Source organism: Notothenia coriiceps, unplaced genomic scaffold, assembly GCF_000735185.1.
Source record: "Notothenia coriiceps isolate Sejong01 unplaced genomic scaffold, NC01 NC01_scaffold00036515, whole genome shotgun sequence".
In the NCBI taxonomy this organism is placed as follows: domain Eukaryota; kingdom Metazoa; phylum Chordata; class Actinopteri; order Perciformes; family Nototheniidae; genus Notothenia; species Notothenia coriiceps.
Window position 1 is genome coordinate 101,386 of NW_011369216.1, and position 24,447 is coordinate 125,832.

The window sequence follows — 24,447 nt, forward strand, 5'->3', positions numbered from 1 at the left end:
GCGGTTTTACCTGTCCAAGCAGACTTTCAAACCAAAGTCCGGTCCCGTTTCAACGGCTTTCACATGGCAAACAAACCTGACGCCACCACCCTCTTCGTATTATTCTCTAGTGGTTCTATATTTGTTACTGGGTTTCGGTTTGAAGGAGATTTGACATTTATTTATAGAGATAGCTTTGCGGAAAAGGCGTAGGTTGTCGGTGTTTGTAAGACCCGTTGCAAAGGGTCAACCACTTATATCATATAATTTCTGTGCGGGACGTTAATTTCTTCCTCATCGCCAAAAAATTATTTGGGTCAGACTAGCCTACTAATTAATAACTGCACCCTACTGTGGAGGTTAGACGCTCTCGTCTTGGAACCCGATTTCTAAAATCGTAGACCACAAGTCGGGGTTCCTCTATTCCGGACATTCTCCGTGTAAACATCTCCAGAAAGGGAAAAATTTATACTCTCATTAATTTGAGAACTAGAAGCCTAGCAGGTGTAGTTTAGCCCCTCCTCATGTCCAACTCTTTCTTCAGGAACTTACCGTCATAAATAGAGACATCCCAGATCACACTGTAAGGTGAAAACACATAATTATGACACTAAATCAACAAAAGGCTGGCGGCAGGATTTCGACCAATCGATTGTCAAAAGGACGGAAGAGCGTACGAGTATTTTACTTGAAACGCGTCTTACAAAACCTCAGACCACTCATATTCATCCAGTTTAATCAAAACTTCAAGCGTTTCACGACTGATCACGTCATATATCGAAGTCCACACCCCATTCTCGCTAACCGTAGTCAGAGGTCTCCTAACAACCTATGTCAGGTCTCTTCAGTCGTCCCTTTTGCCTCTGGCCGACGGCTACGGCCCTGAGGAGCCACGGGCACTTAGTAGGTCAGAGTTGGTACGTCGTTTGGACAGGTCTGGTACGCTCAGTTTCGGCCTGTCGAGTTCTAGTGTAGTCAGTTTGGAATGGAGGGGTGGTGTGCTGCGTTTCCTTTTGAGTAGTTCTCAACTAACCGCTTCTCTGTGGTGTAACAGGTGACGTGTGACCTATTCCAAGGTCATCAGTCATCGTAATAAACCCTGAGTCCGCCGCCGTCGTCCCGCTGGGTAGTAATTACTTCTTACCTCCTTTCGACGTGAATGGTGTGTCGTGCCACGCTGGGAGAGTCACTTAACAATCCCGAGTCTGTAAAACACCCTCACCGGCGGTTGGTCTCTGAACTCTAAGGGAAAGTACCCGACCCACCTCCCATCTCAATCCTCGATTCCCTTTCTTAGGCGGTCCTGGTTTCGGTGAAGATCATGGATAAAAATCACAGTTCACTGGGTGTGCATCAGTCGCCTCGGGTATTAACCGTGATTGTTGCACTATCACTCCTTTATTTGTCCTCTTCCAATCACAGGTCTGCTTGTTTCTTCTCTGGTAGGTATGACACTCAGTCTCGGAAAAGTTCTATTTGTCACAGTTCTGTCGTGTTCGTCACGAAGTCCGAATTAGGTACCGGGGATAATCACTCCCCTTCTACATCCTTACATGGTGTAGTTCTGTTTTTCTTCGTTACGTTGAGACCCGCCGACCTTGTCTAGTGGTGTCACATACAATTACAGTTGGTGACCCTTGTGTACACCGAGTCACAGTACCGGTTCTGGACGAAGATCAGGTGGTTCACTATCTCGGCTGGTAACCGGTCTGCGCCCACCACTATCTCCTCCAGAGGGGTCTTTTTTTTCCAGTCCAATACTAGGTCAGGGGGTAGCGGTTGTGTTTGTGTTATCGTCACATTGAGACTAGTCACGTGACACAACCAGTGGACGTTTTGTCCAGTTTTATGGGCGGATACGCCCGGTCACAACTCAGTCGTCTATGGCCTCCTCTCTCCTATTTTTAGTTGGTTGATTGTGGGCGTAGTCCGGGGTCACACTTTGTTGAGTTTTTTTGTATTTGGGCGGACCACCCTGGGAGTCCAGCTTGGATCAGTGAATTTGCTCCTCGTTTCTCCTAGTGTTTTGTCGGACGACTCTCTCCTCACAGTGCGCAAGTCCGTATCTGCTGCTACTGCTGTAGCGAGTTAGGGGAGTGACTTTTGAGGTGTAGGTGCGACCGTGCAGTGATGGGGGTCATTCTTTTTGTATGTACCGTTAGGTTTCGGTGATTGTTTGTCTTCCACTTTCTCATATAGGTCCTAAAATAACTTGCCTACTCCGACCTAATGAGGAAGGCGAGAGGCATGCCGAGGTGGCCACGCACACGCATGCCTTCTTCCTACCCTGAAATTCTGACAAAAGATGGCTGGATGTCCTGACTTGTCTATATGTCAGGGACTAGCGGTTGGTTGTAGGACGTCTTAGGTTCTCGTACGACCTTGAGGGGGTGACCGTCGAGGACCAAGAGACATGACCTGGTCCCCTTCGGATAGTGGTCCCCAAGGGACCTGTTCCTTCTCGGTCGGGGACTGTCGAAAGTATTGGGGGACCCCAGACATGGTCACCAGGCTTAGGCAAGCAGCTCACGCCGCGGGCGCCTTAGGTCTCCTTGTACCTTCTAACAAACGTAACCGAACTCTCTCTTTACAAGGTGGCATATACCTGCTGTTAGACCAGGTATCGAGGTCGAAACTCCCTGGTGTAACTCGTGGACTCTTGACACCAATGTCTCTATAGTCCCGTGCACCAATTTGAGTCGGGCGTTCACACTCCACAACTCTCCTGCCACTCTAAAGACCTGCTACACAAGACCTGTCCGGATGTTGATACTGGGTAGACTCCACCGAGGTCATGGTTCGGAATTTCCTCTTTCGCCAGATGTTGTCACTCTCTCGACTCTTCTCATTACCCTAAGGATCCGGATAGGGAAGGCTCGGTATNTGTAGCAAAAGTCAAGACCGCAGATTCGTCGATTTATATTGCCACAGAGCAGATTCGTCAAGTTGTAATGACTGATTTGAGAGGTTGTAATAACCAAGTTGCAGTTGTAATGGAAAATATATTTAAAAAATATGTATTTTTCTGCAAGTGAATATTTCATCACTAAGTTCATTTTACAAGCTACAAATCTTTTTATTTTCTTCTGTGACTTCAAACTTGGTTCAAAGTTATGTGGATATGTTATAAAAGTGTAAATGTATGCACACAAGCTCAGATTTTTTTTCTGCAAGTACTCACATCAGGTTTTACACGCTCTCGCATTTTGCACCATATCTACCTTCATAGTATGAGCTCCCATTGACATCAGGACAGCAGAAAGCTTACACATCTTCCGGCGCAGACTAAAAACTCATCTCTTTCGACTCCACTTCGAGCGACAGAACTATTAACAAAGCACTTGTATACTAATAAAGGACTGGCTTATTTAAAGCCAGTTGAGTAGCACTTGAAATGTTTTAGCTCTATGAAACCTGATGTACTTATATGATTCTGTTTCCTTCAAGTTTGTATCTTCCTGGTCGAATGCACTTAATGTAAGTCGCTTTGGATAAAAGCGTCAGCTAAATGTAATGTAATGTCTTTTGTTTCTGAAGATGATCTGGCTTAACAAAAAGACCAAGTATCATAAACTTATAAACATAAGCTTATTTTCTTTGATGATTTAAAAGCCAAGGGTTTCTTTTCAAAAATACGTCCTCCCTGCAGCCCTGTAGAGCTCTTATCCGAACAACAGCAATGTTTTAGTATTATAACTTGGTTCTTGTTTTATACTCTTCAAATTGTACACACTACATTTTTTTGCTGCTCTAATACTTTGCTTGCAAAAGCAGAAGCACTAATGCACTGTGTTAGTAAATGGAGAATTTATTATTTTAGAGTGTTTTATTACCATACAAAGTACAGCATTACACAGCCAGAATACAAACTGAAAAGCATTGCTTGCATCCCTTTGCATCTGTTGGCTGATCCGGAAGCATCACATTTCTCTTAACTTTCCACCAAGTTTAATTTCTGAATACATTTAAAGTTAGAAACCAGACGTACAGTTGCAGAGTCTTGCTTCATTTTATATCTTCTTAGTCTGTTTTGAATATTTGTTCATGGTGTATAGGCATAACAGCTGCATGTCATAATATCCTCCAAACACTCGCTTCAGCTCTCTGTTTTGTGTCTGGCTCGGCTTAAATAATTCTAGTGGATCTTTTAGACAGGAAACATATATTCTAAGACACTATGTAATAAATACAATTCCACTACCATATGATAGTGTGTTTGGTAGAATTTCTAGTCTAGCAGCATAGATCCTATCCCAGGAGGACAGAGAAACGTTATCGAACGGGTCTAATTTGGCACGAAGCTTTGAGAACCCTGTGAGCAGAGTGTAATGAAGCCTGTGATACATGGACACACATCTCTCTCCCCAGGGACAGGCAGCCGGATGCTGAGGACGACGGCCTGGCCTCCAGTCCTCTGCAGCCCATGCGCAGTAACCTGAGTCTTGGAGAGAAGCAGGAGGATGCCGACAACCAGAAGAACTCCACCAGGGCCAGCCAGGCCGGCCTCAACAGCAACACCATCGTCATCCCCGTCACCATCACTGCCCCGCCCGGAGAGACCACCATCATACCCAGTGAGTACACACCGCCATCAGGGGAAGAGAGGTTGCAAAGGTTGATGAAAATAATCCACAGACCACTCGGTGTTTGCTTCATTTCTAACTAGAATTAGATAAATACTTGTAAATGAAGTGTTATTCGTAGAAGATCGTGTGGCTATAGATGAAAAAGTCGATCGTTGTGTTCACCCATTGTAAAAAGAACTCATTAAGCAGAGAAAATAATAATAATAATAATAAAAACTAATCATTTTGGACGTTACTTGCATCTGTTATGAGGTTAAAACATCTTATTATAATGTTTCCACCAGTCATCAATTTACAGCAGTGTCATTAGGGGTAATTAAGGCTAATTAAGAATATCGCCACGGCTTCAGATCTCAGCAGAAGAAAAAGTAAAAGTCAAATACTAGAGGAGTCATAGCCCAATTTTTAACACTATGGAGGACGGCATACTTTATGAATCCTGAAAGGGGAATATTTATTTTGCAATGTAATACTCTGATTACTTAGACTAACATTTGAAAACCATGCTACTGTACTTTGGCACTGCAATGCTTTGAGTTCAACGCTTATATCGGCACAGTAACATGATCATAAGGACAATGTTTACATGCTAATGCTAAATAATCATAATGGTTACCATGTTTACCATCTTAGCCTAGTGCCTATTTGCTAATGAACTCTATCAATGACGCAGATGAGAATGCCATTATTGTATAGTAACTCCAGTTTCTAATTGTATAAAAATGCTATATATTTTTATGGGGACTTTGTAATAGCAGCTTTATGAGTAGAGTAAGATCATTTTCGTAAGCAGCTTTTATGATAAACCAAGATTTTCAGATTTGTCATGCCTCGTAAGTGAATTATATTTCAATAAAACTACACAGACCAAAAGCCTGGAATTTGTATCCATATTTTAATTTTTCTAATGTTTGTGCTGCTTTGAGCTGATGATTGTGTTTATCTTTCCACACTAGTGAACAATATCGACTGCGACAGCTTCTTATTCAGCGATGAGAAGAAAGACCTGGAGGATGAGGAGGCGGCTAATGGGCCTCGGCAGATCCTTCCCTACAGCTCCATGTTCGTCTTTGGGCAAACTAACCCGTAAGTGTAGCTACAAGTGACTGAGAGCAGTTATGTGGAATAAGATTGATAGCTTGGGTTAAATTAAGGATAAAAGGTTACACAAATTATTAGGATTTTACCATGTAGAGTGGGTCAAATGAGTTAACAGCACCTAGCGAATCCAAAGATGATAACCAAAATTATGTAATCCCCGCGCTCACTTTGTTAAAACAGTCCTTTTAAAATGTATAGAAACATATTAAACATACACACTTTCAACACATTCAACCTCTTTTCAATGAGGAACATATCAGACTCACTTTCATTACTTTCATATCTGGACTTGAACATAGCACTTGTTTATGAGTAGGAGTCTGGAGCGTTGCCATTGGCCAGCAGGAGGCGTGGGAACTTGGTGGACTGACCCCCCTATCTAATAAAAGTTGTTATCAGGATGTGGAATCTTTTCTCTCTGGTAGTGGGGGAACACAGCCGGTGCAGCAGATTGAGCATCACCAGAGAGATCAAATTGAGCTTAACTCTAAACGCAGCGCGGCTCTGGAAAGTCCTGGCTTGACTCTTCTATTTTCTGAGATGTGTGTTGTGACACTCCTGAGACAGCAGCTCACCAACTGTGTGTTTCCCTAAAAAAACAATATGGCCTTCTCTAGTCTCTTTTGTTCAGACCAAATGCAAAGCAAATGTTTGCCTTGTATTACTTGTGTGAATATTTTATTTTGCAACTCTTGAATAATCGCCCTTAACAGCTAATGGAAGGACAGCTTATGCTTAATGCTAACTTGGTTTGTAGTAAATTAAAACCTTGAATCAATTAACAAATGTTGTCCATACTTTCTTCCTTTTTCTGTAACATACTGACACTGAATTGTAAAGCTGCAATTTTGAGGATTGACCATTACGAAATTCACGTTATTAAGGTACAAGAATAACGAAGTTCAAAAGATCAACCATCGACTTCATAGTTATACTGTCATACTGTAGAACTGCTGCACACAACAGGAGTTTTATGTTGGTTTTACAGGTGTTTGCATCGTACCATATTTTCAAGTCTGTAGGTGCGAATCTAGGTCCTACGTAGCCAGAACATCTGGTAGTCCACAAGTTCAATAACCTCTGTAAGAACTTTTCCCAGATTCTGAAAGATGGGGCAAGTTCCTCAGTTTCAGAAGGAACTGTCATCCTTAGAGCAGTGTTTGCTGTGTTTCTCCTTTGGGCTGATGTAGTTCTGGCTTTAGACCATGACCTTCAGCACACACTGGGGTGGTTTGTAGCTGTGAGTAAATCAGTTGGGAAGGGCGCCAGCTCCTGAAGTCTGAGGCCATGGCACTCTCCTTAAAAATGAAGTGTTTGTGCCCCAAGTGAATTAGTGTCTCAGGATCTGAGGAGCTGAGGCAGAAGATGAATCTCTTGATTTACCACTCCATTCACGTTCCAGACCCACATATCATCCTGGACTCATGATGGGGATTAGACAAATTAAATGCCAGATTCCTTTCCACCTAAACATTGTTTTGACATGGAAGAATATGCGTGTGCTTCTTGACCTTTTATAGAAGGACATTACCTATGGAGCTGTCACTTCTCTGTGTGTACTCTAACGTGTGTGTGTGTGTGTGTGTGTGTGTGTGTGTGTGTGTGTGTGTGTGTGTGTGTGTGTGTGTGTGTGTGTGTGTGTGTGTGTGTGTGTGTGTCTGTGTGTGTGTGTGTGTGTGTGTGTGTGTGTGTGTGTGTTGTCTTGTCTTGCAGGGTGCGGCGGCTGTGTCACTACGTGGTCAACCTACGCTACTTTGAAATGTGCATCCTGTTGGTCATCACAATGAGCAGCATTGCTCTGGCAGCCGAAGATCCAGTGCAAGCGAATGCACCGCGCAACAACGTGAGTCAAGCTGACATCTGGAATTCATAAATACACATCTGGAAGGACACATCATAAACACTGGCTGACAGACGCATCGTCACAGAGACTAGTATTTGCATTAAATGTGCTTGCATCCCTGCGGATTCACACACTTCATTCAGCTGACTGGCTGATTCAGTCAGACAGAGTCAGGGTTTGACAGGTTTGCCCATATTTAGAGTAGGAAACACAAAAAATAAGCTTTTTTAGATCGTTTTTGGTCAATTGTTGTCCCTGAATTGGTGCACATCCAGTTTGACATAATTTTTAAATACTCTTTACATCCCTGCCTGACATATGAACCCATGTTGAGAGTAAGGGGATAATACATGCACACAGACTTGAGCTTTTGCATTCTGACAGACAAGCACAACTAATTCTTATTCAAGTCAGGAGTGCAGAAGGAATGCAAGGTGATGGTGTATGTTTGCGTGTGTGTGGGTGTTCAGGCAATCTGTGTTAGAGCTGGGGAGTGCAGATGTGACAGAGCTTGAGACCTCTGACAGGGTAAAGGAACATGTTGTGCATAACTGGTCCACACACACACACACACACACACACACACACANTCACTCAGAGAGAATCTGGACAATCTGATGTAGTTTCAAAATAAAAGACCTTTGAAGTCTCATATGAGCTATTGTCCTTCTGTTTGTATCCAACAGTTCAAATGTTCGAATTACATTGAACCAGAATTGTCCCCCTTTTTTCTTTAACAGCGAAGAAAATTGATATGTTAATGAGATTTTGACCGCAAAACTCAAAATGTCCCCGGTTTTCATTTTGAAAATATGGTCACCTTATATTGGAGTGACTTTGATGGTTATTGGACTGAGGATTAATTCATTTGGATTCCCGCTGTATGAAGAAATTAAAGGATGGCGCAGAAATGGAAACAATTCACAAAGGGATTAAACTGTTTAAAACACATGCTCAAAGTAAGTCGGATTTTGCCGATGTGTTTATGTGGATTCAAAAGTCGTAAATAAATGGAGGAGACCGATCTGATCGGAGGAACTGTGACAAATAATCCAACTGAAACCGGCATGGACAATGACTTTTAAAAATGCTCTTATCCAGAAAAGCCCGGTCTGGACAATTTACGGGCAGAAGAAACATTTCTATTAAAGAAAGAATTATACATTGCTGTCTTTTTATGCCTTTAATACTTGAATTTTTATTCAAATTAATTAATCAATTATTTTGTATATGTTATTGTAATGTATAGACAAGGCTTTAAGTGACAATCATGTATTGCTTTACAATTATATGTAAAAAGAAAAAAAAAAAAAAAGTTTAAATATGATATTTGGCCTCAAATCATCTGAGGCCTGGCGCCCCCCCTGCGATCTTTGGCGCTCCCCCCAGGTTGGGAACCACTGGTTTAGATGACAGCTTTATCTTTCAGGAGGCGAAATAAGTCTCGAAGCTGGCACCTAATTGCCAGGTTCAATACGCTGCAAAAGTTATATTTGTATGATTGTATCTAAAACTATTTTTTTCTCCTGTTATAAACAATTGTCATCATCAATTTCAAGCAATGTTGCTGAACCTAACTCACCTGCACATTTTTGTCTCGTCTCACACTTATCCTAATAACACTCACATACAAACATGTTTGCATTAGATGGACATAAATGAAAAGGCCATTACCCCTTTTGGTTGAGCGCTGGTAAGTACATATTATCAGTGAGAAGCGAATAGTAAAATAAGAAATGGTTGTGTAGCTAAGAAACTCAAATATATATAAATGTTTCCTTATTTTCTATTCTATTTTTCTCGAAAACTAAATACAAATGTTACTTTTAGAGATTGCATGACTGTTTAATATAAAACCCTTACTAACAATGATCACAAAATATATGCATATACATACCTTTTTAGGATATTTCTATACATTTAGGAGTATTTTTTTGTAAATACACCACATTATTCAGAGAACATTGAGGTTTCTTTCTCATAAACGTACAACTTATGACATTTTTACTCGGAATGCTTCCCACATTTCCTCGCTCTGTAATTTATTTTTTACCTACAATGGCTCGAATGTGCTGGGGTATAAAGTGCCATTTTGCATGATGGGAAATAAACGTTACCCATAGCCACATTATACAGCGAGTTACAGTAATGAGCCCCGTGCCGCCCACAGACCTGCATTCTGGGTCTCTGGAGTTGGAAGGTGATTACATATTCTGTTTATGTTCTCACTATTTCTCATGCAGTATTGATTCTTTCCTGGAAATGTGTCCACAGTTAGTCACCTGTGTATTTTTCTTTGTACTGCTCTCTGCTGCTGGGTTCCTTCTCTTTCGCCAGCTGTAGATAAATGCTTGTCTCTGTGTTTTTTTATCTGTTTCTGACTCTGTCTCTGTCTCCTCTCTTTACTTTCCTTCCTTCCTTTCTTTGTTGTCTGGCTTGGATTGCTTTCAGGAGCCTCATGGGGTAATGCTGCCTGCTTTCTCTGCCTGCGTTTCTGTCTATGTGCACGTTTTTTTTCTTTTCTATTTGTGTCGTCTGTTTTCCTTCTTGTCCATCATAGCCAATGTCATTTGCAGAGTTTAGATGAAGCAGCCTCCCTCTAGCAGCGAAATGTTTTGAACAAATGTCATATTATGTTATTTGCTATTCTTATCTTCACCGCCAGAGTCACGAGCAAAGACTCTGGCATTTGTTCTGTTTGTGTTATGCAACTATGTTTGTGTTACATCTGCATCTGGGTTACATAAGTGCAAAAACCTGCTGTCCATTTACCGGATATATTTCATAGATATATTTCATGAGTTTTAGTACACAGTGCACAGTGAATAAGAAACACTGTCAGAGGAAACAGGTTTAATCTTTCATAAGAGTAAAATGTGTTCCAGATGTTCATGAACACAAAGTACCTCTGGCTACTCTCCACAATTTAACACATACATTTAGTGCTAATTGAACAATTACCAGACATAGAATTCAAGTATTTTTCAGATGCAGAATGATGTAGCTGTCATCATTCTTTCATTGTGTTTCTAACTTGTAATGCACTGTTCATTTATAATCACAAATCACTTATTGTAAGAGTGCTTTGACATTGTCCCGTTCATTTAGCTTCGTCCAGTATGCTGTGCTGTTGTCCATAGACATGTTGGATTTACAGGTTATCACATTCAACCACTACACCTTCACTTTGCTCCATCTGTCATCTCACTTATCAACTCACTTTCATGGCATGTAAGCGTGAGCCAGGCTACATTCACACTGCAAGGATAATTCTACTTCCCTGGAACTAGGATCTTATTACGATGAATTCTTGTATTGGTTATACAAAATATACTCAGGCTAGCTGCTATCGATTTGACGAGGAAAGAAACACGAGCAATCAAATGGGTTAGAGAGAAACCAAGGAAAGAGGAAGACCTAATAATGAGAAGCAGAGTACGGACATTTATCCTCATGTTATGCTCGTAAGATAAGATTCAAAATATAAGAAATGTGGAAAGTCGTGTTCTCAAAATTAAAATAAACATTCAGTTAATTGGCATTGAGTAATAGAAGCTAGTAAAACATTAGCTATCCTTTAAATCAGGGGTTCCTAAAGTGGGGGTCGCGAGATGATTACAAAATAAAAATGGAAAAATAAAAAATTGATTAATTTTTTTTAATAATTTTAAAAAAAAATTATTAATAATAACGTTTGCATAGACATTTTTGTCTTTGACAATCCACTAGCGCAGTGTTTCTCAAACTTTTTTTTTTCTTTTTCTGAAATTAATTCACCCCCCCCCGTCGATAGGGGGTCGCCAGTCTCTGGCACTGTTATTTTGGGGGTCGCGGGCTGAAAAGTTTGGGAACCCCTGCTTTACAGTAAGTGACGTCAGGACTTCAGCCCTCGTATACAGTATGGGGCAATATGTGAAAAGTGCTTAAAAATGTCTTTAAAAAGTAGATACTATAAGTTTAGATGTTTCCAGATGCAGTGTTAATGTAGTCATTGTAGCAGACATGTCAGTGGACTGTATTCATCAACAGTGCCCTCTCATCTTGGCTTCTCTCCCAGTAAAAAACTGTCCATGGCATCATGATCATCCTCTTGCTCTCATGTGATTTATTCACCTGTGTACTTCACATACTCATTGTAATATTCATCACTTGTCTATTGCTTTGCCCTTTCACAGGGTAATTAGTTTAAGTGCGTCTATTTGTCTCTTATCTTTGGTTTCTTTTCGATGTAAGTTTGAAAGGCCGGATAACGTCCCTGTTTCTTCACACCTGTGTGATATCTGCTTAAAATGTTTATTTTGCGCTGTCTTTCTTGACATGCTTTTGTGCTATATTTATGTGGGTGGTGTTTGTGTTTTTGTACTGTGTTTGTGTCATTGCTTTTTCTCATCAGATCTCAACAAAGCGTGGCCAGGTGGGAACTGTCCCTATCTACTTTTTACTTATTAAACCCCCCCTTCCCTCTTTCCCCACATGAAACATCGACACTCCTCTTACCAAACATTCCAAATTAACTCTGTCCCCCTCCATCCCAAAGTGCTCGGGATATGACCATGATTTCCCTCCCTCCTTCCTGTCTTCCCTTTAGAAAGAACCTCCTGTCCCAATATTGGGACATCCAGACAAAAAGACAATATTGGAAACTCCATCTCATAGCTTTCAGAAGACCAACATATAACCGCTGACTTGCACCTGTGTCAATCTAAACTGAGTATCTTTCCTCTCATCAGGTATCAGCTGTATAAAAGCTGAAACGTCCTTATCTGATGTTTCTTCTTCTTGTTAATCTCCTCTAATCTTCACTAAAGTGGGTTTGATTGGTCATAACACTAAGAGATTATAGCCTGCAGCTTAATTCACCTCCCTGCCCTTCACCTACATCTCTCCTTGCATTCAGAGAGAAATCGATGGAGGATTATAGCTTCTCAGCTGGATTCACCTTGAGTGGCCGCCGGGTAGTAGCTTGTGTATTTAAATAAATAAATAACCGATACGTTTATTTCCCCCCGTAAGAAATCATTGTAAGTGAGCACATTTTGTACAACTTGTTTTTTTCTTAGTGTGTCCACACACACATCCTTAGTGCTTGAATTCTCTTACAATAATTACATATTTTTTTATGACCACAAGAAGAAATTCTGATCACAACTCTTGTTCAGCTCAGAAAATGCTCTCAGTGATTAAAAAGTAAAGAAGAAAATACAGAAAAAATACAAATGAGAGTATGCAAAAACAGTTGAAATACAGTGTTTGTGCTTTATTTGTAATATAGCTCGATAGAAGGAGCCTCATGCTTGCTGTTTAGCTGAGGCACTGAAATGCTTCTGAGTGGATGTCACATCCCTAAACAGGAAATGCTCCTCGACCAATAGCGAGCAGCTGATACGACAGAGTCATGATGACGGAGGATGACCTCACAGCTGCTGAGCACATTAAAGTTAAATTAAATCTCTTTTTTCTGTCTGCTCCAACATTCATATCTGCTCAGAAATAACTGCTGTGTTCTCCTTTGAGGAATACGGTTTCAGCGAAAATTATAATTATATGTTTTCAAATATGAAAGCAGCGGTCTGTAAGACAGCCAAAAAGGTAGAATTACATAGAGTTAAGTTCAATACATAAAAACACAAGTGTAACTTATTTCAATATATGAAATGGTGTTATAATGTTATATATTAAAATAAATGGCTTCTCAATTTTTTTTTTTTAAATAATCGCCAATGCAACAAAATTTCACAAAGGGCAAATAGAGACCACAGACCCTTTATAATAATAACAATGAGATAATTAGTACCCTGAAAGCCTAAAGAAAATAAGATTGATTCATATAGATTTTATTATATATTTTCCAAGAATATGCAATAAAACAACAGAAGTATGATTATATGTTTCCATAATACATTCAGTTAGTATTAAGGCTGCAGAAATGATGGACTTAATTATGTTGGACTTCAAGCCATCAGTGTTGAGTTAATGTGAACACACAACTTTGTATCCACACACACACAAACACACACATTACATGCTCCTTGCCCACGGCGCTTCTGAAAGCTATTGGGAGACTGTTCTTGCCGTCTCAATGTGTTGAGCTCCTTGAATAGCGAGGACTGGCATTGAGTTTGCAGATTGCATGCCAGGGTAACCAAGTCATCCAAGCATGAGAGCTGCATGCCATTTTATAAGACTGAGAGTTTTCCATTGAGAACGGAAAAGGCATTCAATGTATGGAACCATGCTACTCTTCCTCACCGTATTGTATACTTTTACACACATAGGAAATATACTTATTTAATTATTCTAATCATCAGATATGTTCAAATTAGTATTACAGATTTATATCATTATTTTGACAGACTGATGTGAGTATGTGTCAAATCTTATGCAAAAAGGCAAAGGGAAGAAAAGACTGAGAAGGAAGATGTTTAAAATCAACATGCTGTCCATTAAGATTTATGGTCATTTCTATAATCTCACATGTACCCTCCTATCCACATTATGTTCCTTGAAAACGCTTATTTGTGCATTATTTTCCTAGAAAGGACTTTCTAATTTGGTAATAATGTTCCATTACTCAGAAGGATTTATTTTAGGGTTCAAGGATAACCAGGAAATGACTAAAGATAGTTAAATTGAGTTGACGTTTCTATTTCCTGGGTATTTCTTAAGATAAACTGCACAAGTCTTATTTAAAAAGATCAATTTGATGACCCAATGTTCAATTACAGACTTTATTCTCAGAGGTCTATTTGTGGAATTGTGTCAAGATTACATTATAAACAGTTTATTTGCTCTGCCTCATTCCCCGTTTTCTGTAGTGTTGCTACACCTGTTGCTACACCTGCACACTACAGAGCTCCAGCTTATATTGATGACAGTATACTGGGATCACCGATAGCTGATGTTATACTCCTGAAAAAACTGCTCTTTTACAGTTATTAGTTGGAATAAACAACATTTCTTTAGGCGTTGTTGATGTCCCCTGGGGATGAAATAATTGGTTGGTGTAAGAAACAGCAGAGCCTCAAGGGGCCACTAACAGGGCTTTTAGACTTATTCTTTCTCACATTCTTGTGTCCTTTGCCACATCCTTGCACATTGCATTATTTATATACACATACACAGATAAACACTCTCAGTTTGTACTTTTTAGACATGTTTGAAGTCATAAGAAACAACACGGAGAGTGACAGCCACTTTGTGTGCACATGTGACTGATTAATTAGAAATCCCTCTCCCGCCGTCCTTGGCCAATGTCAGTGTCTGAGTGAATGATGGCTCAGCTGTATGTCATTAGCATAACAGCTAGTTTTCAAAGCCCCACACCTGACCTCCCACTCAGTGACCAGTTAAGAAACCTGCAGCGTCTTCAATGACTGACATCACCGGTTCCTGCAAAGAAGCTGGGGCTGATTCTTTGTGCATTTACTCTGAACAGTGGAAAATGTTTGTATGTTATTCCACAGAAACAGCATGTTGTATGCTCACCATGACAGTTGTGGAAAAGCTTGTTAACTATGATGTTATCTTACAAAAATAAGTAATACCATAGTGGAAAATACATCAGAGGTTTTTGCAGTAGAGTTCAAACTGTTGAGAAAGAGTGGAGTTTATTAGGGTAAACATGCTAACAAAAGGAAAGAAGGAATTCAAGAGAGAAATTACACCCAAAGAAATTAAAGAAAAACCAAACAGACTAAACGGGTAAATACAAGACAGATGAAAAGAGAGAAAGACTGTAAGAAAGAAAGGCTACTGTGAGAAAAAGGAATGAAAGAATAGATAAAAAGAAGAAGGGAAAGAAAATGAGAAGCGAAGGAAAAGCAGGTAACACATTTAATGAAGGAGCAAATCTGAAAGGTTTACTTCATTACAGCACTTTAGGAAATGCAATTTGGTTACTCCAAAACCAATTCCTCGATTGTTGCATGCTTCTGTAGAACAACATTACCTCACATGCATGCACTCTACTAACAGAATATATCATTGCATTCATCAGAGTTCACAGTAAACCTGATGTACTTGAATCTGCTCATGCTACTGGAGGATGGGTAGGATGAAAGCGTTCACAGGCTTCTAGATGACACCATCACACACACACACACACACACACACACACACACACACACACACACACACACACACACACACACACACAATAACTGTTCTCTCAATCTGCACAGAGGGACGAAAGGCAAGGACATAAACACCATCAAGTCCCTGAGGGTCCTCCGAGTCCTGCGGCCACTCAAGACCATTAAACGTCTCCCCAAGCTGAAGGTACAGTAATCCAATCCGTCACCCACCCAGTGCATTATGAGGAGAGAGAAAGCAGCTGGGGCCACATCCGGTGTCAGCATTATGAGTCAAATGATTTTATAGTATACTGAGGAGAAGTTGCTATATCTGATTTAAAACAGTCGTGCTTTAAATGATATATAAATCTTGTAGCGTAGCTCTCTAATGAAAGGTTGGAGCTGTTTGACCTTCGGAGTGTTCTGTGTTGTGGAGAGATGGGGGAAGTTAAAGTCACACAAATTGGATATATGTGACTGGAAATGGCTTTCTATTTCTGCAGTAGTTCTGTGTATGAGGACGTATTGATAGCCTGCACTTCCCAGGAAATACACTCCTCAAAAGGCAGGGATAGAAAATGTAGGTAAAATAATTGAAAACAGTTTTCATCAACAAATCAATCCTGTAGGTTTTGAAAGTGAACAGATTATAGCTGCTTCTTTGTTAAGAACAGCTAATCTAGTTAGCATGGATTCACAGCAGCTTCATGTATTCATGTATGTCGTAAAGTGCAATTAAAGCAGAGTCAGAGAAAACAAGTGTTAAATTATCCATACAAAACGTTCCTAACTATCATTTTTGTTATTATACTGTAGCTCTGATTCTCTGTAGCATAGTTAGCTGTATATCTCTTTAGCAACAAGCTATGTTTGCTAACGATGATCACTGACAACAAACACCAACAGATGGTCACGCTAATAAGCAGAAGCTCTGTTAAGATAAGATAAGATGTACCTTTATTAATCCCCGTGGGGAATTCAGTAGTTCAAACAGCAACAGGGTAAGGGTGAAGAACCAACACAGTCTCATGGCATTTCGTGTTATAGTCACAATATGTATGTATTGATTCGTGTTCATCAACACGATTTTCACACCGAACGATTTTAAAAGCAATGTAAATAATAATGAATTTGAAGGAAAAAGAGATTTAAAAAAAATACAGATTTCAGTATTCTGACACAGAACGATTTTAGAAGCAATGTATTTCTATTGGGAGTATGTTTCGTGCCTGCACCAAATAATAACAAATTAAAAGGAATTCTTTTGGAGTTTTTTTGCCGTCCGCGAGGAAAATAAATGGGGCTAGAAATGGGAATACTGAAATCTGTATTTAAAAAAAAAAGAATTCCTTTTAATTTGTTATTATTTGGTGCAGGCACGAAACATACTCCCAATAGAAATACATTGCTTCTAAAATCGTTCTGTGTCAGAATACTGANAATATCAACATATAGTTGGAGCAGCACATTCCTTAAAGGTGACCTATCATGCAAAATGCACTTTTGTACGTCTTTGATACATGAATATGTGTCCCCGGTGTTCCAGGGAACTCACCAAGTGTCAGGAAAAACACAACCCTCTCTATTTTCCTCGGTACCCAAATCTCTTAAAAAAGGGGCTGCAACGGATCTGATACAGACTGATCCAGATTTGAACACTTCTGTGATGTCACAGAAGTGGCGCTACGGCTATTGGGCCAACTCCACCAATCAGGAGGAGACAGCCACGGACATTGCCGTTCGAAAGCGCTGGAGACGCTGTAGTCCATATGCCAGGCCTGTAGATGGTGCTGTTCTCACAGAATCAGCCCATGCAAAGACAGTGTTAAATTGAGCGAAATGAGGAATGGCTAAAATGCATGATGTGTTTGGTATTTTGAAAAATAAAAATTATAAATATGCCTTATATAGGGTCCTCCACTATATTATTCAAATATAGCATGATAGGTCCACTTTAAGGGAGATAACAGATGTCAGGGTTGGTCATAAACGTCAAAGGGCAAAAAGGTTAGATCTAGGAGTAAAGGAGAATTATTCCCCAACAACAAGTACATTTTTTTTAGATAGAGGAAAATCAGCCAAATCATTTAATTCAAATAACTTGTTTTTCAGTGTATGAACCCAACACATCTCTAAAATCATGTTCACAATCAGACAAAGAGTTGAAAATCTGACAAATTGTTAGATGTGTAAATGGACCTCAACCCCCCCACCCCCGGCGAACAGAGGTCCTCCAAGTAATTGCCAAGTCACGAGCATTTCTCCCTGATAGCAGCACGCTCTGCTCTGCAGGAGTTTCACAGCGGTGTGAGGGTGCCGCTTGATTTTTCAGTGTTGACCGTGTCTCAAGGCCAGGGCAGCGTTGTTGTCGTAATTGCATCCCTGCCATAAGAGCTAAATAATTAAATAGTACAGATTTATGGAAACTGCTTCTGCAATCCTCCTCTTTAATATTTAAACAGTGTGCTGTATCATATGTGGAGCCGAAGTTGTCTGAGCCAACTTTTTCTCTGAGTTGGATCTGAGAGGAATGACTGACCTTCATCATCAGCACGACTGTGTTCAAGGCGATCAAAGACATGATGGCGTACTCGAACGGGGGCGACACCACAAACTTCCACATCTTGTACTGGAAGGACTGCTTGTTCGCCGGCATGTATCTGGTTAGCGGCTTGGCGTTGATGGCAAAGTCGATACAAGCCCTCTGTTTGAGGAGACAAAAACAGAGTATGTATGAGTCCACTCCAAACAAGAACTTCCCAATGTGCATCTTAGAAGATGGAAGTGCTGGGAAATCATAAAAACATATAAGACAGCTGGCACGCAACGGGGAGGTTTTTCCAAGAATGTTGTGATATCAAACAATGAGACTACAATTTGAGGCTTTCTGATCACAAGCCATTACTTTACAGACAAAGAGCAGCATGATTGTACAAAGTGTGTGTGAAGTGGAGATGAAGAGAGTGGAGAAGATAAACCCCACTGCTTTGTTTCACTGATTTGCTTTGTTTGAGGGGAATCATGTTGGACATAATGGCTGGAAGTCATGTTCAGCATGTGCTTGGATTTCTATCAAAGAAACATTTTCAAGCACCAGCGCTTCTTTAGAAATAATCAGTGTGTGTTCTTGGGAGAGGGTTTTTTCAGGAGAAAAAACCACAAAGTGCATAATTTAGTTTCCACTGTTCTCCCACCTCGTTCTTCTCCAGGCTGCACTCCGACATGGCCTTGTCTCCCTGCTCCTGGAAAGTGATGATGATCAAAGCCACAAATATGTTGACGAAGAAGAAGGGGAACACCACAAAGTAGACCACATAGAAGATGGATGTCTCCATGCGGAAGCCGGGGCTGGGGCCCTTGTCCTCGTAGGTGGCGTCCACAGAGTGCTTCAGGACCCTGGAGAGAAAAAACTGATGAGCTGCAGAGAAGAAAAAACTCAAAACGCAATTTCTAACATGTGATGGCCATCTAATTTTTCAACAATTCATTTATAATACAAATGTTATACCAATTAACTACATCATCTTTTAAAAATCTATGTAAGAGTGATACAGGCTCTCCAAATCTTACTTTGTGGGCATCAGACCAAGCGCTAAATACATTTTACACAATGTGCAATTAAATGCGATTCCAAATCTCTGAAGAGAAACAGCTAACCAGCTTGCCTCATCAACCTTTACCCCACTTTTCTCTGTAACTCAATGAGACAACTCCTGAAAGAAGCTTGATAAAACAACAGTGAGTGAAATAAATGTGTCTAGAAATATCCAGGAAACCAAAAAGGTCTAATCAGCCTGCCTGTAGGTCAGGAGCCATCAACATTTGGAGGTGAGGGCCCACAGATTATTACAGATGTCTCTGTCTCTCAGATGTTATTGAGGGCTCTGACTCTCCTGCTGTGATGCCAAGTGTTCGTTGGTTCTGTGACATACTTTGTTGAGCACTGTCTGCACACTTTTCATTAGTCGGCTCATAATATGTGGCTGTGTGTGAAGCACTGTGCAACTTTGAAGAATTTCCCTACGAATAAAGATGGTGAAGATCACTCTTCATCAAGTACCAAAACATTATGGTTGGCGATGAGGTCATGTTTACAGAGTTCACATCAACGCCCTGGGAAGGGGACATTTCTGTAAGCTTGGAAAGTTGTGACATGTTTGACAATGTGTGCACGACTGCCCATGTGGCCTTACTTTAAAGGTCCCATGACATGGCCATTTCTACTGATCATAATTCCATTGTTGAATGAAATAGATTTACATTGTTCAATTTTCCAAAATCACATTGGTTTCTCTGTATAGTATGTGTATTCATTCTCTGTCCTAAAACGGTTTGTTGGAGCTCCTGCCCCCCCCTCCCTGTGAGCCCACTGTGCTCTGATTGGTCAGCTCGCCCACTCTGTCCTGATGAGTCCACCACCGTTACAGCGGAACATTAGTGATTATGTGTTTCAATGGCGTTAGCAACCAGAAAATGACACCAGTAATGACAAACAGATGAGAATGCTGCGTGGGGTCTGGGTGCCGTGTTGGCGGGACGTTGTGCGGCTCACTGTTGCAAGGAGCGGACAGTGTGAGCAGGGTTCATTTTCTGCTTGCTGCGTGGGGTCTGCGAGACACGAGACATCGCGAATGGACGCGGGAAGGAGGGGATGCTGAGGGGGCTGCAGCACCCCAACCTGCGAGGCTCCACTAGCACCCGCACCCCCAAACACGGCGCACCTACAGTGTAAGCGTGCCACAGTTTTGCCGTTGCGAGAGTGTGTGTGTGTGTGTGTGTGTGTGTGTGTGTGTGTGTGTGTGTGTGTGTGTGTGTGTGTGTGTGTGTGTGTGTGTGTGTGTGTGTGTGTGTGAGGAACTCCACGGATTGGTCCATTTGGGTATGGTGACGTCACTATACCCGGGAAGAAAAAGAGAAATCTCCAACGAGGCATTCTGGGGCAGCATAGTCAGGTCTTTTCTGTGTTAGAGTTTAACTCGCTACAGGGTGTACATTGAGGGTTTGTGACTCTGCAGACGGTTTACATGCATACAAAGCTACATAACACACAAGGGGACGGGTAATAACCGGAAAAGCATGACATGGGACCTTTAACTCCAAATGTATTATTGGAACTATGTAACATGAATAATAAATATAAAACATAAACCATCATTTCCAATCTTTAACATCCATCCCACATGACATGAATGCAGCATTAAGGCGGACATTAGACCTAGGCCTTGGTATATTCATTGTCAGTTGCACACTTTAGAGGACTCTTATTGTGCTGTCACTGCTTGATTAAGAGTGAGTGATTTTAGATGATCATGACAAGCGTTGTCATTTTAACAACTTACTTTTGATCATCAGGTAGGTACAATAAATTAAATAAACAAACAGCCATCAACGGTCCTTGACAGAGAGCATGATGTTGATGTTCATCTCTTATGTCAGACACAGAGTGGCAGTCTGAACATATCTATGCATGAGCGTTGATTGCATCTTCAGAGAACGCACAGTAATCAGACCTGTGAGAAATCAGTTTCTGTACCATCCACCTGCAGGTGTGCTGAGTGCATTTCACAGCAAGCTGCTGAAGGAAATGATAACATGAAGAACTCAAGAATACTTGAACTACTTAAGTTTTGATATGTAACAAAACCTCAGTGATGTTTGTGCCCATCTTTTCTTTTTAAACAAATTACTACGCAAAAGTTATTTGTTTGATCAGTTTCAGATGTAGCTTATGATTGATGTGTAGGGCAACACAAATGAGGTGATAAGCAGGTTGTCTTTACTTACATTGGCCAACCCTCTCCCGTAGACACGGTGAAGAGCGTCAGGAAGGCCCAGAGAACGTTATCGTAGTGAAACTCGTACTTCTTCCACTCTCTGGGCTTAGCTTCCACACCATCACGGTTGAAGTCCAGAAACTGACCCCTGAGAGACAGGAATCAGGGGGGAGGGGATCAAAACACATATAGATAATGTCCGTATAGAATCTCGTGATAGCAAATGTAAAACACCATGTCAGAATGTAGAGAACAGTACCTGCAGTCTTTCTCCAGACCCTTGGACTCGTCTGTGCAGTAGAAGAATTTCCCCTTAAAGAGCTGCACGGCGATGACAGCGAAGATGAACATGAAGAGCATGTAGACGATGAGGATGTTAAGAACGTTCTTCAGAGAGTTCACGACACAGTCGAACACCGCCTGGAAAACACACACGTAATGACATCAGTCAATTTAAACCACAGCATTGATGTACAATCTCTCCGATTGAAGCGGAAACTTAACTGGTTCATTAGTTACTGTTCAAATTCCTTCATATGTTTAGGGCTGTGCTTATTTTAACCCCTTTATATACCGTTGGGTAGTTTAATCGACTGTACAGCGATGCAATACTTGTAGATTTGCGATGATGCAGGTATTCAGCATTACACAATTGGCTCTTTTTCCCGGAGAAGCAAAGGAATTAAAAAAGGTGTCTAACAAATGTAGTACAGTACGTGAATGATTGTTATTAGTTTTATTCCACTACTGCTTATTTACTTACTTACTACTTATCTCCAAAAATGTGTTGTACTGAATGCTTCTTTAAAAAAAGGGAACTGCTTCTGAAACCACAGATAGTTTCTAGACAACACAGATGTGTAGGAGCCGCATTTAAGTTTATTTTTGATTTATTTGGAACCTTTATTAATGCATTTTTCTGTTTCAGTGAGAGGTGCGCTTTGCTCAGGTGAAGGGGGCGGGGCTAAAGCTTTAAGTTGGAGGTGCGGTGTGTGACGGGAGAGCAGCAGGCAGCAGCAATACCGTCATTGACACGCAGACGCAACCTTATGTTTAGTAGAAGACGGATCTGCTGTTTAAGTTCACGTTACATATTGTTTTCCTGTTGGCTGGAAATAAACGTTGAAAAGCAACCGAAAGGTCCACTGGATTTTGTACTGCGAGTCTGACACGGCTTCCCAGGCCCAAGCTCTACATGTGGCCAAGAACAATAACTTTTGAGGTATCGAGTTACAAGACAAACTTTTGGGGATTTTGGCCACTACAGATGTCTAACAACTCTTTCACCCGGACTCAGACCTGTTTCAACCCAGATGTCTAGACCTCTTATGACCTGCAGACTACCAAATCACTGCTGACTGAGAACATGAACACAGCATGAGTCTCTCTTCATGTCTGACTGCCTGCCAATCTCTCCCTCTCCATCTCCTTTCTGTCAGCCTGTGCTGTGATCTCTCAATAAGATGGAGCGCCCTGTCTATCTCTCCTGACATGCATGCAATCTAACCAATAAATATGCTGGCTGTATGAATGATGGCCAGGCGTTTGTCTCTAGAGAGAGGACAGAGCATAGTCTGTCAAGCGGCTCTGCTCAACTCTCCAAGAAGAGATGTGGGTGAGTGTCCGTCTGCCAGCTCTGATCTGCCTCAATCATGTCACTCGCTTCGCTCCAATCAGATCTCTGTTTTTTTGTCAGATGCATTACTTTCAGTTGATCAGCTCATCACGCAGCAGAGGGAAGCTGTCGTCTCAGGCTCTTTCCTTGATGAGGGTCATGATTTATTCATTGAAATAATTCACTCCACACACAATGCTTGAGATTCTTTATCATAAGCTCCTATGTATAAGTTCAACATGTTGGACTTTGACACACCCCAGTGGTTGCATCAAAAAGGATTTCAACTGGGATTCTATGATGTAAAAGTGATGCCATTGGCGTAATTTAAAAACTATGAATTACATACAAACGTGTTGCATTGTTAATTTTGAACGTTTCTTTGCAAAATCTAGCTCTGGAAAATGTGAACCATCTTTTGGGAGGTTTCTTTGCTACTTAACACTAGCTCAGAGATTAGCTCATATGCAAGATGATCATATTGGAGGCGTGTGGCGCAGTGGATTAGTGGGTTTGTGTTTGTATCAGGGGGGCACAGGTTCGAACCCCACTGCATGTCGTTTTGTCCCTGTGCAAGACACTTCACCCCAAATTGTTCCTGTGGGGATTGCCCACAGTATTGAGTATGTAAGTCGCTTTGGATAAAAGTGTCTAACAAGCAACATGTAATGTAATATTTAACTGAATGGCAATGTTCAGCAATAAAAAAGGAACATTGTGACAAAACTGCAGATAAAGTTATTAAGTATACTTTTCAGCTTAAAAAAAATCCTTAATGGTTATTACATCAAATAAAAACTTGGAACTTTGAAAAAACGGCAAAAGAAAAAACAAATAATTTCTTGTTATTAATAACTAGTATTAGGAGGTGTTTCTTTAAGGTATGCAGTAGGTAGCGTTATTTTTCCAGTTAGGCCACTATAACACTTTTGAAGACAAAGAGGTTTGCAAAATTACGAGGTAATTAAAATAGCTTCATCCACGTGTATTTTTCATTAGAATTGTTGCGCTATTTTAAGACTTTTGAGAATTGTCTGCTTTTCCACTAAAGTGTTTTCATGCGTAAAATCAAAAAATAAGCAATACAAAGGTGAAAAGGAGCACACCTAATGTGTATGCTCACTGTGTTCCCCATGCTTGTATTGCCAATATGTATATATGCTCACTTTTATTTTTATTCATTTCTTATTTCATATATATATTTTTTTTTATTTTTTTTTATCTTGACTTTATTTTTGATTTTATGAATCTGTGTGAATCTGTGCTGTCCTGTTCTTCCAACCCAGTCTCACGGCATTTCGTGTTATAGTCACAACATTTATTTAATCTATTGATTCGTGTCACACAGAATGATTTTAAAAGCAATGTATTTCTATTGGTAGTATTTGGTATATTTCGTGCCTGCACCACGTCTTTTTGTCCGGTCGGGTCTTGGAAGACCAGAAGCTGTGTGGTTCATAAAAACATTTTCTTATTC

The 24,447-nt window shown here is 40.6% G+C and overlaps 2 protein-coding genes across 2 annotated transcripts in view; one reads left to right on the forward strand and one right to left on the reverse strand.

Annotated features, from left to right (window-relative positions):
- Positions 1-12,254, forward strand: part of LOC104963973 (probable voltage-dependent N-type calcium channel subunit alpha-1B) — a 20,994-nt gene extending 8,740 nt beyond the window's left edge. Inside the window, exons 6-10 of the mRNA XM_010792673.1 lie at positions 4,348-4,553; positions 5,522-5,651; positions 7,380-7,509; positions 11,903-11,923; positions 12,240-12,254. Of these exons, the coding sequence (XP_010790975.1) occupies positions 4,348-4,553; positions 5,522-5,651; positions 7,380-7,509; positions 11,903-11,923; positions 12,240-12,254 (502 nt within the window). The remainder of the gene's footprint in view (positions 1-4,347; positions 4,554-5,521; positions 5,652-7,379; positions 7,510-11,902; positions 11,924-12,239) is intronic.
- A 2,815-nt stretch (positions 12,255-15,069) lies between these two features.
- On the reverse strand, positions 15,070-21,771 carry LOC104963975 (voltage-dependent N-type calcium channel subunit alpha-1B-like). Its single transcript, XM_010792674.1, has 5 exons — positions 21,615-21,771; positions 21,366-21,503; positions 18,776-18,977; positions 18,121-18,285; positions 15,070-15,096 (listed from the first exon to the last, which is right to left on the reverse strand). The coding sequence occupies exons 1-5, from the start codon at positions 21,713-21,715 to the stop codon at positions 15,070-15,072; spliced, it is 633 nt and encodes a 210-aa protein (XP_010790976.1). The 5' UTR covers positions 21,716-21,771.
- Between the last annotated feature and the right edge of the window lie 2,676 nt (positions 21,772-24,447).